The following is a 14,604-nucleotide window of genomic DNA, read 5'->3' on the forward strand; positions in this document are numbered from 1 at the left end:
AAGACACAAGAATTATAAATTAATATAACAGATTTCCAAAGCTTGAATATGGCAATTTATGGAACTTAAGGTTTTCCCGTCCTTTCTCTAACCTAAATTCATATATTGGATAAAGCTCTTTAAGTCCACAATTTGCTAATGCCATGAATTTAAAGTGGGCATCATGTTTAAAACCAAATATAAATAATCAAAGGTAGATCTGATCTACACGAAACAATCTAGAACATTTTAAAGACAACGGACAGATGGGGCCGAATAACTTGCGCATAACATCCCTTCACACATGACAAATGGATGAAAAGAAGTAAGGCGGCAAAAATACGACAAACCAAAGCAATCATCATCAATCAAGTCTACAAGCCTTGGGAAGCTTGACAGATCAAAATCAACCGCTCGATATATCTTCTAGGTTTCTAGGAGGTGAGGTGTCACCATCAGTTCAAATTCAAGAGACTTTGATTCACTAAGATCCATTTATTGATTGGAAAATTGGTTCCCTTGACCAATTTCACCTGCGGTTTTTGGTTTTCAATCTTTCAATCTTATCTCCAATCAAGCGTCTTGATATATATGCAGAATGAATACAAATCATATGTCCAATGAAACCCTATAAATTCATTAAATGGCGGCCACATTATAACTCAGTTTGAGCAAGGGCCCTCAAGTCTTTTACATGGATAGGTGGAGCCATATGTATTAATTGAGGAGGCATGGCCATCAACAAACATATTATGTATTATGTAAACAACCATATCTATGTATTAATGCTTGTTTTGGCACTGCAACAATGATGGTTTTTAGCAACGACTAACCCTTCACAAAATCCATCCCTCCCCTCCAAAAAGCCGTGGGGAAATGAATTCCCCAATAATCCGTGGCTGTTGGAAACGTACCGTGGGAAAATCAATTTCCAACAACAAAAGATGTTGGCAATAGTTTGGGGCTTGCCAATGCACATCAGTCGGGAATTCCCAACAGTGCTTGCCATGGGGAATTCTTACAGAACTCCCAAACACACCAGCCATGAGGAATTCTTACCATTCCCCACACCCGTAGCGATTGGGACTTCATACAATTCCCCATGCCTTGAGCCGTTGGGACTATTTCCAAAATGAGAATGAGAGAGCAGAGAGAACAACATGGTATTAATATATCCATTTTGAATCTGTCTAAAATACATATGAAGTTTAATACATCGACCTTCAAATATATTACATCAAAAGCAATCGACCATTTTCTCCCTAAAAGGAACTAAAGAAATCCACAAACATTATATGAAACCATTCGGAAACAAGATTCGATACCAAAAATAATTTTGAGAGTAGTGGAAGCTTCATTCTTCTTCCTTTGTCCTATTTTCTACAGTAATGGGTTTCAACAATGTGGAGGAGGTGATGGCAAATGTCAAGAAGCTTTGAGAATATTGCCACGTGATCAGCCCCCTCAATTTCCAATACCTCACCCACTGGGCTCATCTCTATGACCAGACCTGTTCTTCCTAAACACAAGAAGAAAAAAACAAGAAGTAAACAAATCAAGAAAAATTAGACCAGATTTTTTCTTTTGCCGTTAACAAATGTTTCTCTGGTGATATGTCTGAAGAGATACTCACAAGTTGTGCATCTAGTCCATTGTCCTGCAGTCACAAGTATCTTCCAATGTCAATCATCTCTTTGCATATCAAGCCTAGCATTGCCCTATCCAAATATTTCATGTTCTTCCCCAAAGATTTAACATCTGTTTTACCCAGGCCAGAATGATTGCTGTGACATTCAAAGAAATCATGTCATAGAAAGTGTTATATAGATAGAAAACAAATTGAACCTCACAGGAGATAAGTTGTTAAACAATTTATTTGCAGGCTTTTTTTTTTCAATTTCAGAAAGACAAACTGGATATGTTTATAAACACCCTAAATTAGTATATTAACATCATAACAACCTAGGTTGGAGGCAAAAAAAATATGGATCAAGTTGTTACGCGGTTATGTGTAAGCCATGAAAATGATATCCATGAGAGTAGGACCATGATCTGCATCCATGGCCCAGCTAGTAAACCATTAATGGCATGGAAGTCTTCTTTAGTGATTTATGTCAGAATCCAATTGATGTTCACCTCTTCATATAATTCTAGGGAAACTTGTATGAAAATTTGGACATCCACTTATACAGCTATAACATGCTCTCTCTCTCTCTCTAACAAACACACACACACACACACCCTCTTCTTCCTCTACAAAGACAACTAGTCATTTGTTTGGTATTTCTCGAACGATTGGAGCTCATAGAAGTTGTGGTGACTTAAACAGATATTCAAAATGTGTTGTTCAACCAACAAACAATGAACATAAGGAATGTACAAGATAAATTGTTGTCTTTAGTCCACTAGAACCAAGAAAAGGTTTTTCGGCACAGCCAAAACCATGGTCAATAGGCCCCAAAACAGTGGCTATTAACTCATATAACAGTGGCAATAGCTTTTGTGGCAACTGACCTTTTGCCATGGATTTGACTGTGGCTATTGCATCCACCAGCCACGGTTTACCTAGACCACTAACCACTGTTTTGACTGTGGCCATGACTTGCAATAGCCACACCTCTTCATGGATTAGTCATGAACAAAACAGTGGCTATTGATTATTTTACCTTTTATAATATATATATATATATAAGGTTGAGAGTTACACAAACATAAGAGTAATACAAAATATTGTTTACACAATTGAAAATTTAAAAAAAAAATTACATTTTGTGTGTGTGAGAGAGAGAGAGAGCTTTGATGCTGAACAGAGTAGCAAGGCTCCTTCTTCTCATCTTCTACATGTAGTCAAGCCACCTGAAATTACATATTTACATTGTCCTTCGAACTTCAATGATGGCCTTGATGAGTGTGGCTGGGGTGGGGGCAAATATGGCTAGTTCAGCAATGGCGGCAGAGGGAAAGCTTGGCTTCCTACTGTTGATGGTGGATTTGGTGGAAGTAATGGTCTGCTTCTTGTAACATAGGTGAGGCTGCTCTAGAGGCCTGAAGGTGAAGAAACCTGCAGAAAAGACATGGCACCCTCTTTTTCTTGACTTGAGTCCGAGGGAAGAGGTGGTCGCCATGGATAGTACAGAAAAGCAAGGCTCGTTGCTCTTGACAAAAGTTGTTGTTATACTCATAAAGTTTGTGCTGAAATTCTTGAAACCTGAATCACCTCTGCTCCCTTTGAACTTTCCTTGAGCAAAAGAACACCAAAAAATAGAAGAAGAAAGCAAACTGAAAAGAGAGAACTTAGCCTCGCCATTAACGAACTAGAACTAAGAACTTCAACACCTTTTAAGCTGAATCATTTTCAAGTTCTTGCCTTTACCTTCTGCACCTCTCTCCCTCCTGTACCTATCCTGCAGGATATTACAAAGATGGCTTATCATACATTGCATAATGAACACAAAATTCGGATTTAAAATATGCAGCATTGAAGTAGGACAGCTTCCTTGACAGATTAGTGTCATCCCTAGAAAACTGACCAGCTCTATGAGACAGCATATTTGGCTTCAAGCATCCACTTCCCAGAGCTACCAAGTAGAGCGCCAGAAAGAATTTCAATGCCTGAAGACCTCTTGCTTCTTGACAGTGATTTCCTTCAGTTCTCCTTTTGCATTTTGGTGATCGAAACTGTTGCAAATGAGCTCGGACAGAAAGCAAGATAAATCCCTCTAATCAATTCATGGCATAAGTTAAAATTGATTTGAATAATTGGATCATTTCATTTTGAATTATTGTTCTTTTGAAAGATGCTAGAGCACAAATCCACAAAGCCACCATTTTAGTCCAACACCAGTGTTCTGAAAAGCCTAAATATCTTTTTTTTTTTATTGGAACAATTGGTAAGGAAGACTTTCTCAGTATGTTTCTAAAATGAAAAAGGGAGGAATTCACTAAATCGTTGAACAGAGTAGATGGTTGGTGGGCGAACTTAACGGCACCGTTTCAAAGGAAAAAAAAGCAACACCGATTGAAAACCTAAGATTCAACTCCAATGCTTGACTGGGGAATAACCAAACCCAATCCTGCAATATCGATTGAATCTTCTTCTTACAATAGTGGCAAAAAAAGCGGTCATAAGAGAGAGAGGAGAGGCATGAAACAGTGGTAAGGAGAGAGACAAAAGGGCGAGCAGAGAGGAAGAGGGAGGGAAGAAAAGGAAGAAAGAGAAGAGAAACAGGGAGTGAGAGGGAAGCAGTAGCAGAGGAAGAGCACAAGCTGCGAGAGGTTCACCTGTTCCGTGGTTTCCCTGTTCCTCTGTTTACTGTTCCGGGCAAAATCACAGAACAGGCACGAACATGAGGGATACCTATACCATTATCTAGTCTGTCCCTTGAGTTCCTTGTCCATTGTTCCTAGCTATTCCAGGCATATCAAATGGCTTCTAAGACTAGCCATTCTGTAAAATTGCGGCAAATCAGGTCATAATCTGGATTGAAAACAGACCTAATCTAAGCACAGGTGTAGAACCTTCCACTCCTATGGATGAACAGAGCTAGCGGAGCAGCAAAGCACTTGCAAAGTCACGTCCCGAGCAACCAGCGAGCTTGATGGAAATCTTGAGGTGAGCCAAATGATACCCGGCCCTTAATTTGGAATCGAAGCATATCCAATTTGAGACTTAAATAGTTACAGACAAGTGTTCGGGTCACAGGGTCAAATTTTATTGAAATTTACCGAATCAGATTTAGTCATATATCACATGCTATTAATTCTGAATCTATTAGTTTCGGTGAACGGGGTTTGCCCTTCCACTTGAAAAAAAAAAGCCAAAATCTCCGACTAAACCTTCATCCCCAAACCACAGGGACTGTTTCAGTGCTTAAAGGTAAAGGTGTTGTCGCACAATGATGAGTTGACCATCAAAGAATCGAACAAAGGTGACTGTTCCTACTCAATCCTGTCTAACCAACCTCACTCAATTAGTTGATTTCAGTTTTGAGACTTAAAATACTTACAGACAACTGTTCGGGGTCAAATTGTATTGAAATTTACGAAACCAGATGTCAGTTAGACATATCGAATGCCATTTGTTGATTTCGAGTTGCATATACAACCAAACTTTTTTTTCCAAAAGAAATTGCAATAGTTAGTTAAGCCAGAACCTTTTGTTGACCTTTTTTATTTTAAAAAATTGCAATAGTTAATTAAGGCAGAATCTTTTGTTGACCATTTTTTATTTATCATTTTTTTTCAAAAGTAGTATCCCCAACATAGCAAAAACAAGGATTTTACAGGAATTTTCACGTCCCCGGAAGTCGATAAAACCGTCTCAGCCACACCTGCCGCCCTTGCATGGATAATATCCTCAGCTTCTCAAGTTTACATGTTTCTTGATGCTAAGGTCGTACAAATGCGAAACTGAGGATCTGACATTTTGTTTTTCTACAATGATGTCATCTGATACGGGTCAGGTTTTATTTCTTTCTTTGGGTAAGAGCTCCAGCTTAATCTCCTGAATATGTTCAACAGCAAATGAAATAACGCCAGCGACACGATCCAGTTAACATTTCCATCAAAAACGGCCTGACACGAAAGACGTATAGATTGAAAAATACGATCCGCAACTGATAATTCCATAACCAAAAACTCAGTGAGGTATAATTTGGTCATACTCAAGGCTAAAAGTCAGCAAGGTTGCGAATTTCAGTCCATTCTGGAGCTGATGGCAGACTAACCATACATTTATCGAAAACTTGCTCAAAAAAAAAAGGGATGAAGTTCTCATCCGCAATCTCAAGTCGCTTATCATATGGAAACAGTTAGTTTCATCATATACGATGAACATGCTTGATATGGTAACTATGCAGAAGATCTAAGGGCAAGCTCAATTTCTTCCAGAGATCTCCCTTTTGTCTCCACCACATTGCCAGCAACGTAGATAACAGCCAGGAAGCAGACCACAGAAAATCCCAGGTATACGTTACTGATTCCATACTTGTTAACCACGTTTAAGAAATAGAGACCGATCACAAAGTTTGACACCTGCAAAGGTAGAGAATCATATCAAGAGTATTCTTCCAGGTATCATGCTGCAAGATGGATCTTTTCTGGAAGAATGACAGTATGCGCCTTTTTTTTTTTCCTTTTGGGTAAATGTAGTTCTTACCAGACAATCAAGCAACGTTTAAGAACCTTTTTCAGACAAAGCAGCTGCTAAACAGGAAAATTGCATGTACTCAAATTGATAACCTCATTTTTCACCGTTGCATCAATAGGGCTTTCACTTTTAAAACAGGCAGGCTATTCCAGGATACCAAGTTCTATACATTCCTTCTCTTCTACAAGGGCCATGGAGATTTTCTGACTGCAAGAAGCAGCTACACTAACATTATTGATTTGTAGGACACAAGTGGAAATTTCTTAAAGTAACAGAATCCTTATTTTTTCCAAAATGAAAAACCTACATACGGCTTAGCAATCTAAAGCACATAAATAGCATAAATGATGTATTAATCATGTAAAAATCATGTCACTTTTTTGTCTCCTAAAACTGCAGTTCCCACACCAAAAGAAGACTTCATAACAATGAAGAAAACCGTCAGAAAAAATAAAATGGAAAAATAGAAAAATACGAGCACATAAATCAGTTTAGGATCACCAAAATCAGGTATCCTTACCCAGTGTGTTGCCAAGGACAATGCAACAGCTTTAGCTCGAATTCTGGATGCAAATATCTCTGGAAGAAGAAGTGCTGGGACAGGCCCAGCACCCAGTGAAAACGACAACACGTACCTGTGACATGAAGGAAAAAGATCAAAATTTCAACAAAAATGAAAAAAGAAAGTAACATGAAAAGAATCCTTAATCAAGCAATCAAAAGAATAATGCTTACATAACCGTTCCAAGAACAGCTAGAACGCCAGCATAGGAAGCAAGTGCTTTCCACGTGAAGGATACAAAAAGTAGCAACATTGAAGCAGCCTAACAGAAGTAAAAAAATATTTGCTTTTTATTAGTTAAAATCAAACAGGATCAGTATTTTACAAACTAAACTCCTAAGTCCAGGAAACAAGTTCCTTTGCTACTTTAGCAAGCAAACGCAGTCTCTAGACATAGCTTGATGCAACCAATTGAGGTAAAAAAAAAACAAAAACGTAGTGCCCATATCTGCATAAAATAAACCTCCACAGAGAAAAAGGCCTTTCATTTGATCCCCATGCATGGCAACCATGTTCAAAATAGAGAAAAGCCCATATCCATCAAGAAGGAACCAGGACCAATCCAACTTTTCACAATCATATACAGGTTTACCAGGATAACAAATCTGTAGTAAACAAATTCCAGCTAGGTAATCCCATAAAAGTATCCAGCTTTCGAAAAATATCCTTTCATGAGTATTTCGACCTTCTAAGTCATGATATTATAAGAAACGAATAACGGAATGGGTCAAGAAAACAGGAAAATTTTGCACTGGAAGTAGCATCCAGCAAAATTAGGATTCACCTCCTTATCGATACTAGTAAGAGCATACAAAATATATGAAAGCCACTGTTGCTCATAATAGAAACTTCAGAGGAAAAAAGGTTGCAAGTTGCAACCTGCATGAAAGCAGGTATTAGTTTATCCATGAAAGCATCAACTCCCATTGGTTACATTGCAAATGAATTAGCTACTTATAGATCTACTTCAGATAATAAACTAGACATTTTTCTGGAAAGCCAGAATATCGTATATGATTCCACTAATAAAGTATAAATAGCATGTGTATAAGATCTGAACCAACAAACAAAATGCTACCCAATATCAGCTCCCAAAACAGCTAATGGAAGTTAGAATCCTCCCAAATATTGTGTGTGAAACCATAAAAATTGCTGATAGTTTGGAAACATCATAATGAGGAACCTTTCTTTATCAAATCACAACAAGACTGTTAGAATTTAAATATTAGACATTATGTAAGTATACATATGTATATTTCATATATACTGTCATACATCTAGTTTCATGTATGATTTGTACATATGAATATCTATGTATGCATAGGTGTTTATGTATTTTATTTTATTTGTTTCTTTTTCTTTTTTTATGTACCTTTTTTATTTCTTTTCTTTTTCTATTTTTACTTTTTCTTATTTTGTAAAGGGGAACTAGCTGTTGGGCCAGCTTCCAACGGCTAGATTTCTAGCCGTTGGAGATGGCCCAACAGCCAACTCCTCCTTCTTCTCTCCCTTACATTGTACTATAAATAAGGGACTGTTGTCCTTTTAGGCCTCTCTTGTGTTCTCTTCTCTTGAGATTAATATATTTATCTTCTCCTCAAGTTTGAGGTTTGGTTGTGCATTTACCTATTGAAGGTGTTGGGATCTTCAAGAGTGTATCTCTTGAAGTGTTTGCATTCTCAAGATTGGGACTGATTTACATGGTATCAGAGCAAGGTTTTGGCTTTTTGTCTTGCTGTCTTTCAAGCTTGAAGATCCCTGGTATTTCTCTTCCGTTGGAGCCGTGAAGCACTCCAAGTGTTCGATATATTACTGCTTTGAGTTGACACAAGAAGGTGTTGTTATTTTACTGGCCTCTTTTTGGTGATATTTATGACGGGATAAAGCTCCCTTGGTGGTGATGATTGTGGCAGTCTTTGACGCGTCAAAAGCTTCATTTTGTGTGGCTGTTTTTCATCCTAGCACTACCTCAACGTCTCCTTTACAAGGTACACATTATGGATGAAAGAACTTCTTCTACTCCTCTTCCTAAATTAACTTCATCAAATTATGTTTCTTGGGCAAAAACTATGGAACATTTTATTAGAAGTAAAGGCCTATGGGGACTTGTTGATGGGTCTAAAGGTGAACCTCAATTAGTCCTCACCAAGACCATAGATGGTAAAGCCCAAGAACTAGATGGAGTTGAAAAAGACAAGGTTATGAATGAATATGAGAAAAAATGGGAAGAGTGGAAGATAGGACACCACAAGATTATCACTTGGATTATTGCTTGTGTTGATACTACAACCATGGGCCAAATAGCAAAACATAATTTTGCTCATGAAGCTTGGGAATTCCTCAAGAAAACCCACACTATGAAGGATGTGGCCTACATCTGCAATCTTCAAATGAAGATTGCAAGTCTCCAACAAGGGGATAAGTCTATTAAAGAATACGTTGGAGAAATGGAGCAATTATGGGACGAACTTGCTCTATTTGAACCCGAATGGTATGATCCAAGAGACATTGGAGTTAGAGAAAACAAATCCAAAGGGAGAAATTTTATAAATTCATTCTTGGTCTTAGATCGGAATATGATGGAGTCAAAACTTCCTTGCTCCATAGGCATAAAGTGCCATCTATGAATGAAGCCATAGCGGAACTTCAAATGGAGGAGAATAGACTCAATTTTTCCAAAGATAAAAGTGAGAGTGTTCTTGCTACCTCAAGACCCGGTGCTCATATGAGAACTTATAGGCCTCCTCACTTTAATCGAAACTATGAGCATAACAATAATGGCAACAAGAAGATCGTATGTTTCCATTGTTAAGAAGAAGGACATACTAAACTTAGATGTCCTAAATTGAGGATATTTGATAAAAAGACAAGTGTGGCTGGGACAATGTATGAAGAAAGCAATCGATTTGACCTAGACAAACTTGTAAGTGCCCTCCAACCAAAGCTTATTGATGCTCTTCAACCATTTTTCAAAGGAGGAGGGACTTCTCCAATCTCCGGAGCAACGGTGGCATCCACATCATCAAGTAAGTACTCTTGGATTCTTGATTCCGAAGCTTCATTTCATATGACCCCTTGTAGTTCTTTACTTACCGAATGCACTAAGGAAGAAACTTGCCCATTTGTTAAAACCGCCGATGGAACTCCTCTTGAAATCAAATGTGTTGGGAATATTGATCAAAATTTTAATTCAAAAGTTTTTAAAATACCAAAAGTTAGATTTATTCTCAAACTTAACTTAAATCTCTTGTTGGTTTCTCAAATAACAAATCATGGATGTGATATTATCTTCTCACAAAATAAATTTTTGATACAGGACCATCTTTCCAAGAAGACGATTGGGGAAGGTTCTAGGAAAAATGATCTCTACTATGTTGATTTTTTGGATCTTTCCAACCCTACTTGCAATGTAGTCAAGAAGAGTGACATTCAAGTTTGGCATCAAAGACTTGAACATTCAAGTTTAGGAAAAATGTCTTGTATCCCTTTTTTGAAAGAGAAATGTAAAGAAATGATCTCTTGTGATGATTGTATTAAAGCCAAAATTAAGGCTTTACCTTTTGGAAATAGAAATTTTGTTGCAAAGGCACCTTTTGAATTAGTGCATTCGGATGTATGAGGTCCCGCTCCTATTATGTCTAAAGGTGGTTTGCCTTATTATGTCATTTTTGTGGATTATTACTCTCAATATGCTTGGGTTTACTTTCTTAAACGTAAATCGGAAGTCTTTATGAATTTTAAAAACTTTTACAACATGATCAAAACTCAATTTGATGCAAATCTTAAAATCTTTAGAAGTGATTCCAGGGGAGAATTCATTTCCAATGAATTTGAAGAATTCCTAAAGGAAAATGGAGTTATACACCAAAAGTCTTGTCCAAAAACCCCCCAACAAAATGGAGTTGCCGAAAGAAAACATAGACATATTCTTGAAACAACAAGAGCTCTTCTTATATCAAAAAATGTTCCAAAAAATTTTTTGATATAAGAAGAGCTCTTGTTGTTTAAAGAATATGTCTATGTTTTCTTTCGGCAACTCCATTTTGTTGGGGGCTTTTTGGACAAGACTTTGGGTGTATAACTCCCTTTTCCTTTAGGAATTCTTCAAAAATTTTTGGGCTAAAGCGATTCTAACATCCATTTACTTGATTAATAGAATGCCCTCTAAAGTTTTAGAAAATATTTCACCTTTTCAAAAACTTTTTAATTTGGAGCCAATTTATAAAAGATTCAAAGTCTTTGGTTGCAAATGTTTCATTTTAAATGACAAAAATGACAAACTTTCATCTAGGGCTATTCAATGTGTCTTTATTGGCTATTCCGAAACTCAAAAAGGATATAGATGCTATGATATTGAAAAAGATAAAGTGTATGTCTCAAGAAATGTGATATTTTTAGAAGAAGAAAACGGCTTTAATGAAAATAAAACCAAGCATGAAGATGACTATTCTTTTTTATGGATAAATGATGATGATGATAATGATGATGATGATGATGATGTTTTGCCTTCTTCACATGATGATGCTCTAAATGAGGTTGAGAGTACTCCTTTTAGATCTCCACCAAGAGAAGTTATAGTTTATAAGAGAAGGTCTCAACAAAACATCCAAGAGTCTCAACCTACTCTTAAGAGATCTCAAAGAGTTTTTCATCCACCTCAAAAATTTGTCTCCTACGAGTCTTTTTCCCCAAAACATAGAGCTTGCTTATTAGCTATTCACTCTCATGTTGAACATTCATCCTATCCTGAAGCCAAAACTAACCCACATTGGATTGAAGCAATGAACAGTGAACTTAGAGCCCTTGAAGACAATAAAACTTGGGACATTGTGTCTCTTCCTATAGGGAAAAGGACAATAGGATGTAGGTGGGTATACAAAGTCAAGACTAGAAGTGATGGATCACTTGAAAGGTATAAAGCTATACTTGTTGCCAAAAGATATGCTCAAGAATATGGGATTGATTACGAAGAAACTTTTGCCCCTGTTGCTCGTATGACCTCTGTTAGAGCTCTTATTGTCATTGCTTCCATTAAACAATGGTCGATATATCAATTGGATGTGAAAAATGCATTTTTGAATGGATACTTAAATGAGGAGGTATACATGGTTTCACCCCCTGGGCTTGATTTACCTCAAGGAAAAGTTCTTTATCTTAGAAAGGCATTATATGGCTTGAAACAAGCTCCAAAAGCTTGGTTTGACATGTTTAGCAATGTTATGTTTAAACAAGGTTTTAAATCCTGCTATTCTGACACTGCTATGTTTGTTAAAAATACTGCTGTAGGTATAATTGTGTTACTTTTATATGTAGATGATATGATTATTACAGGTAATGATGCCAACGGAATTATGCAGGTAAAGGATTTTCTAAAGAATGAATTTGAAATGACTGATTTGGGTAAACTAACCTATTTTCTTGGTATTGAAGTAGCTTATAGTATAAAAAGATACTTACTTTCACAAATGAAGTTTGCCAATGACATTATGAACAGATCAATGACAAAGTGGTGGACACTCCTAAAGCCTTAGGAGTAAAGATGAAGATTGATGATGGAGAAATTCTAGAAAATCCCACTCCATTTCGTCAATTGGTTGGAGCTCTCACATATTTATCCATCACAAGGCCTGACATATCACATGCGGTACATGTCATAAGTCAGTTTCAACAAAGACCCACTTCTGTACACATGGGAGCCGCATTGAGGATTGTTCGATATGTCAAACACACAATCACTAAAGGACTTTTTCTATCCTCCTCATCAAACTTGAATATGATTGCCTATACTGATGCTGATTGGGGTGGAGATCCTAATAACAGGCATTCCACCCCCGGTTTTTGTGTTTTTCTAGGTGACTCTCTTATTTCATGGAGGTGCAAAAAACAAAATAAGGTCTCTCTATTATCAACTGAAGCAGAGTATCGTGCCATGGCCACCACCACCATGGAGATTGTATGGTTAAAAAGCTTATTGAAGGACATTGGAATTGACTTAAATGAAGCAACCAAGCTCTGTTGTGACAATAAAAGTGTCATCTACATTGCTAGCAATCATACTTTTCATGAAAGGACAAAGCATATTGAAATGGATTGTCACTATGTGAGAGAAGAATATCTTAGCCGAACAATCGATATGTCCTTTGTCCCTTCCGAATATCAACTTGGAGATTTCTTCACCAAGGCACTTGCTTCAGCACGATTTCAGTTTCTTCTTGGCAAACTTTCGGTGATCACACCGTAAGTTTGAGGGGGGTGTTAGAATTTAAAGATTAGACATTATGTAAGTATACATATGTATATTTCATATATACTGTCATACATCTAGTTTCATGTATGATTTGTACATATGAATATCTATATATGCATAGGTGTTTATGTATTTTATTTTATTTGTTTCTTTTCTTTTTTATGTACCTTTTTTATTTCTTTTCTTTTTCTATTTTTACTTTTTCTTATTTTGTAAAGGGGAACTAGCTGTTGGGCCAGCTTCCAACGGCTAGATTTCTAGCCGTTGGAGCTGGCCCAACAGCCAACTCCTCCTTCTTCTCTCCCTTACATTGTACTATAAATAAGGGACTGTTGTCCCTTGTTTTGTTAAGGCTTTTAGGCCTCTCTTATGTTCTCTCCTCTTGAGATTAATATATTTATCTTCTCCTCAAGTTTGAGGTTTGGTTGTGCATTTACCTATTGAAGGTGTTGGGATCTTCAAGAGTGTATCTCTTGAAGTGTTTGCATTCTCAAGATTGGGACTGATTTACAAAGACCACCACTTTTTGAAATTTTAATACTCACTGTTTATTCTAAATATAACGTTTTTACTTTGATTTTAACTAGAGAACCATCTTACGTTTATGGACAGACAGACAGAGAGGGGAAGAGGGATGCGCTGTGCGCACATACTACAAATTATTCACTCATGGAGATGCAAGAAACCTGCAATGAACTTAGAACTTCCTACAAATTCTCCGCTAACGGAAATGCAAGAAGCTGGACACTGTTTATTCTAAATATAACTTTTTTACTTTGATTTTAACTAGCTATCTTACGTTTATGGACAGACAGACAAAGAGGGGAAGAGAGATGCGCTGTGTGCACATACTACAAATTATTCACTCATGGAGATGCAAGAAACTTGCAATGAACTTAGAACTTCCTACAAATTCTCCGCTAACGGAAATGCAAGAAGCTGGCAATGATGTTAATAGTGCTTCCACAATATCATTCAGGATCCCTCAATTAAAATATGAGACTACCTAACCAGTTGGACTATCTTGACCAGTTAACAACTTGGTATAAAATGCAATATTTCCCACATCATGCGCCAACATCATGTCTATGAAGTATGAGGTTTGTGGGCATTATTTAACTCTGAGCTTTGAAAGTTAAAATACCATTGGTCCTAGATTATGGGGTCTGCAAGAAGATGGCAATAAACTCATAAACTTCTGAAACGTCAAATCAAGTCTCTCACTGTACATAATTAGACATATGCAAGAGGAAAGGACTCACCATTCCAAGAAAGCTTGCAATTAAGAGACTTTTCCTTCCTTGTCTGTCCATCAAAAAAGATGAAATGACAGTTCCTGCCAACATATGCCAACTGGATAAAGAAAATATTTACTGCAGTATCTGTTTATAAACGCCATACATGGAAAAATAAGATAAATGAAATTCAGTTAGACTAACCAAAAACGTTTGATGCTCCAACCAGGGCACTTGCTGCAACATCTGATGCAACTCCAGCACTACGGAATACTGAAGTCGAATAATATACTACAGCATTGATTCCAGCAAACTGTTGAAAAAGAAAAAGTGCAGCCCCAACACTCACGACTGCAGTTTGTTGTAGCAGTTAGAAAGATAACTTTGAACTTAACAAGTTAAAGTTACAAAAGTAGATGAACGTTTAAGCAAA

At 37.0% G+C, this 14,604-nt stretch overlaps 1 protein-coding gene and 1 long non-coding RNA gene across 4 annotated transcripts in view; both read right to left on the reverse strand.

Annotated features, from left to right (window-relative positions):
* Window positions 1-1,130: 1,130 nt before the first annotated feature.
* On the reverse strand, window positions 1,131-4,608 carry LOC116257066 (uncharacterized). Of its 2 annotated transcripts, XR_004173301.2 has the most exons (5): window positions 4,261-4,608; window positions 3,510-3,657; window positions 2,746-3,383; window positions 1,613-1,763; window positions 1,131-1,498 (listed from the first exon to the last, which is right to left on the reverse strand). It is a non-coding gene; the product is annotated as an uncharacterized LOC116257066 (long non-coding RNA). The 2 variants fall into 2 exon arrangements; XR_004173300.2 differs by having other exon boundaries at window positions 3,510-4,608.
* Window positions 4,609-5,574: 966 nt separating this feature from the next.
* The window catches only part of LOC116257523 (plastidic glucose transporter 4-like), a 33,561-nt gene continuing 24,531 nt past the window's right edge, over window positions 5,575-14,604 (reverse strand). Inside the window, exons 9-14 of one of the 2 annotated variants that reach the window (XM_031634361.2) lie at window positions 14,376-14,522; window positions 14,199-14,272; window positions 6,863-6,951; window positions 6,648-6,762; window positions 6,220-6,334; window positions 5,875-6,012 (exon numbers count right to left, since the gene is read on the reverse strand). In XM_031634361.2, coding sequence (XP_031490221.1) covers window positions 6,257-6,334; window positions 6,648-6,762; window positions 6,863-6,951; window positions 14,199-14,272; window positions 14,376-14,522 — 503 coding nt within the window. In that variant the 3' untranslated portion in view covers window positions 5,875-6,012; window positions 6,220-6,256. Of the gene's footprint in view, window positions 6,013-6,219; window positions 6,335-6,647; window positions 6,763-6,862; window positions 6,952-14,198; window positions 14,273-14,375; window positions 14,523-14,604 lie in introns of both variants that reach the window. The other variant, XM_031634360.2, reaches the window with a different exon arrangement.

The sequence above is a fragment of the Nymphaea colorata genome, chromosome 7 (genome assembly GCF_008831285.2).
Source record: "Nymphaea colorata isolate Beijing-Zhang1983 chromosome 7, ASM883128v2, whole genome shotgun sequence".
Classification (NCBI taxonomy): domain Eukaryota; kingdom Viridiplantae; phylum Streptophyta; class Magnoliopsida; order Nymphaeales; family Nymphaeaceae; genus Nymphaea; species Nymphaea colorata.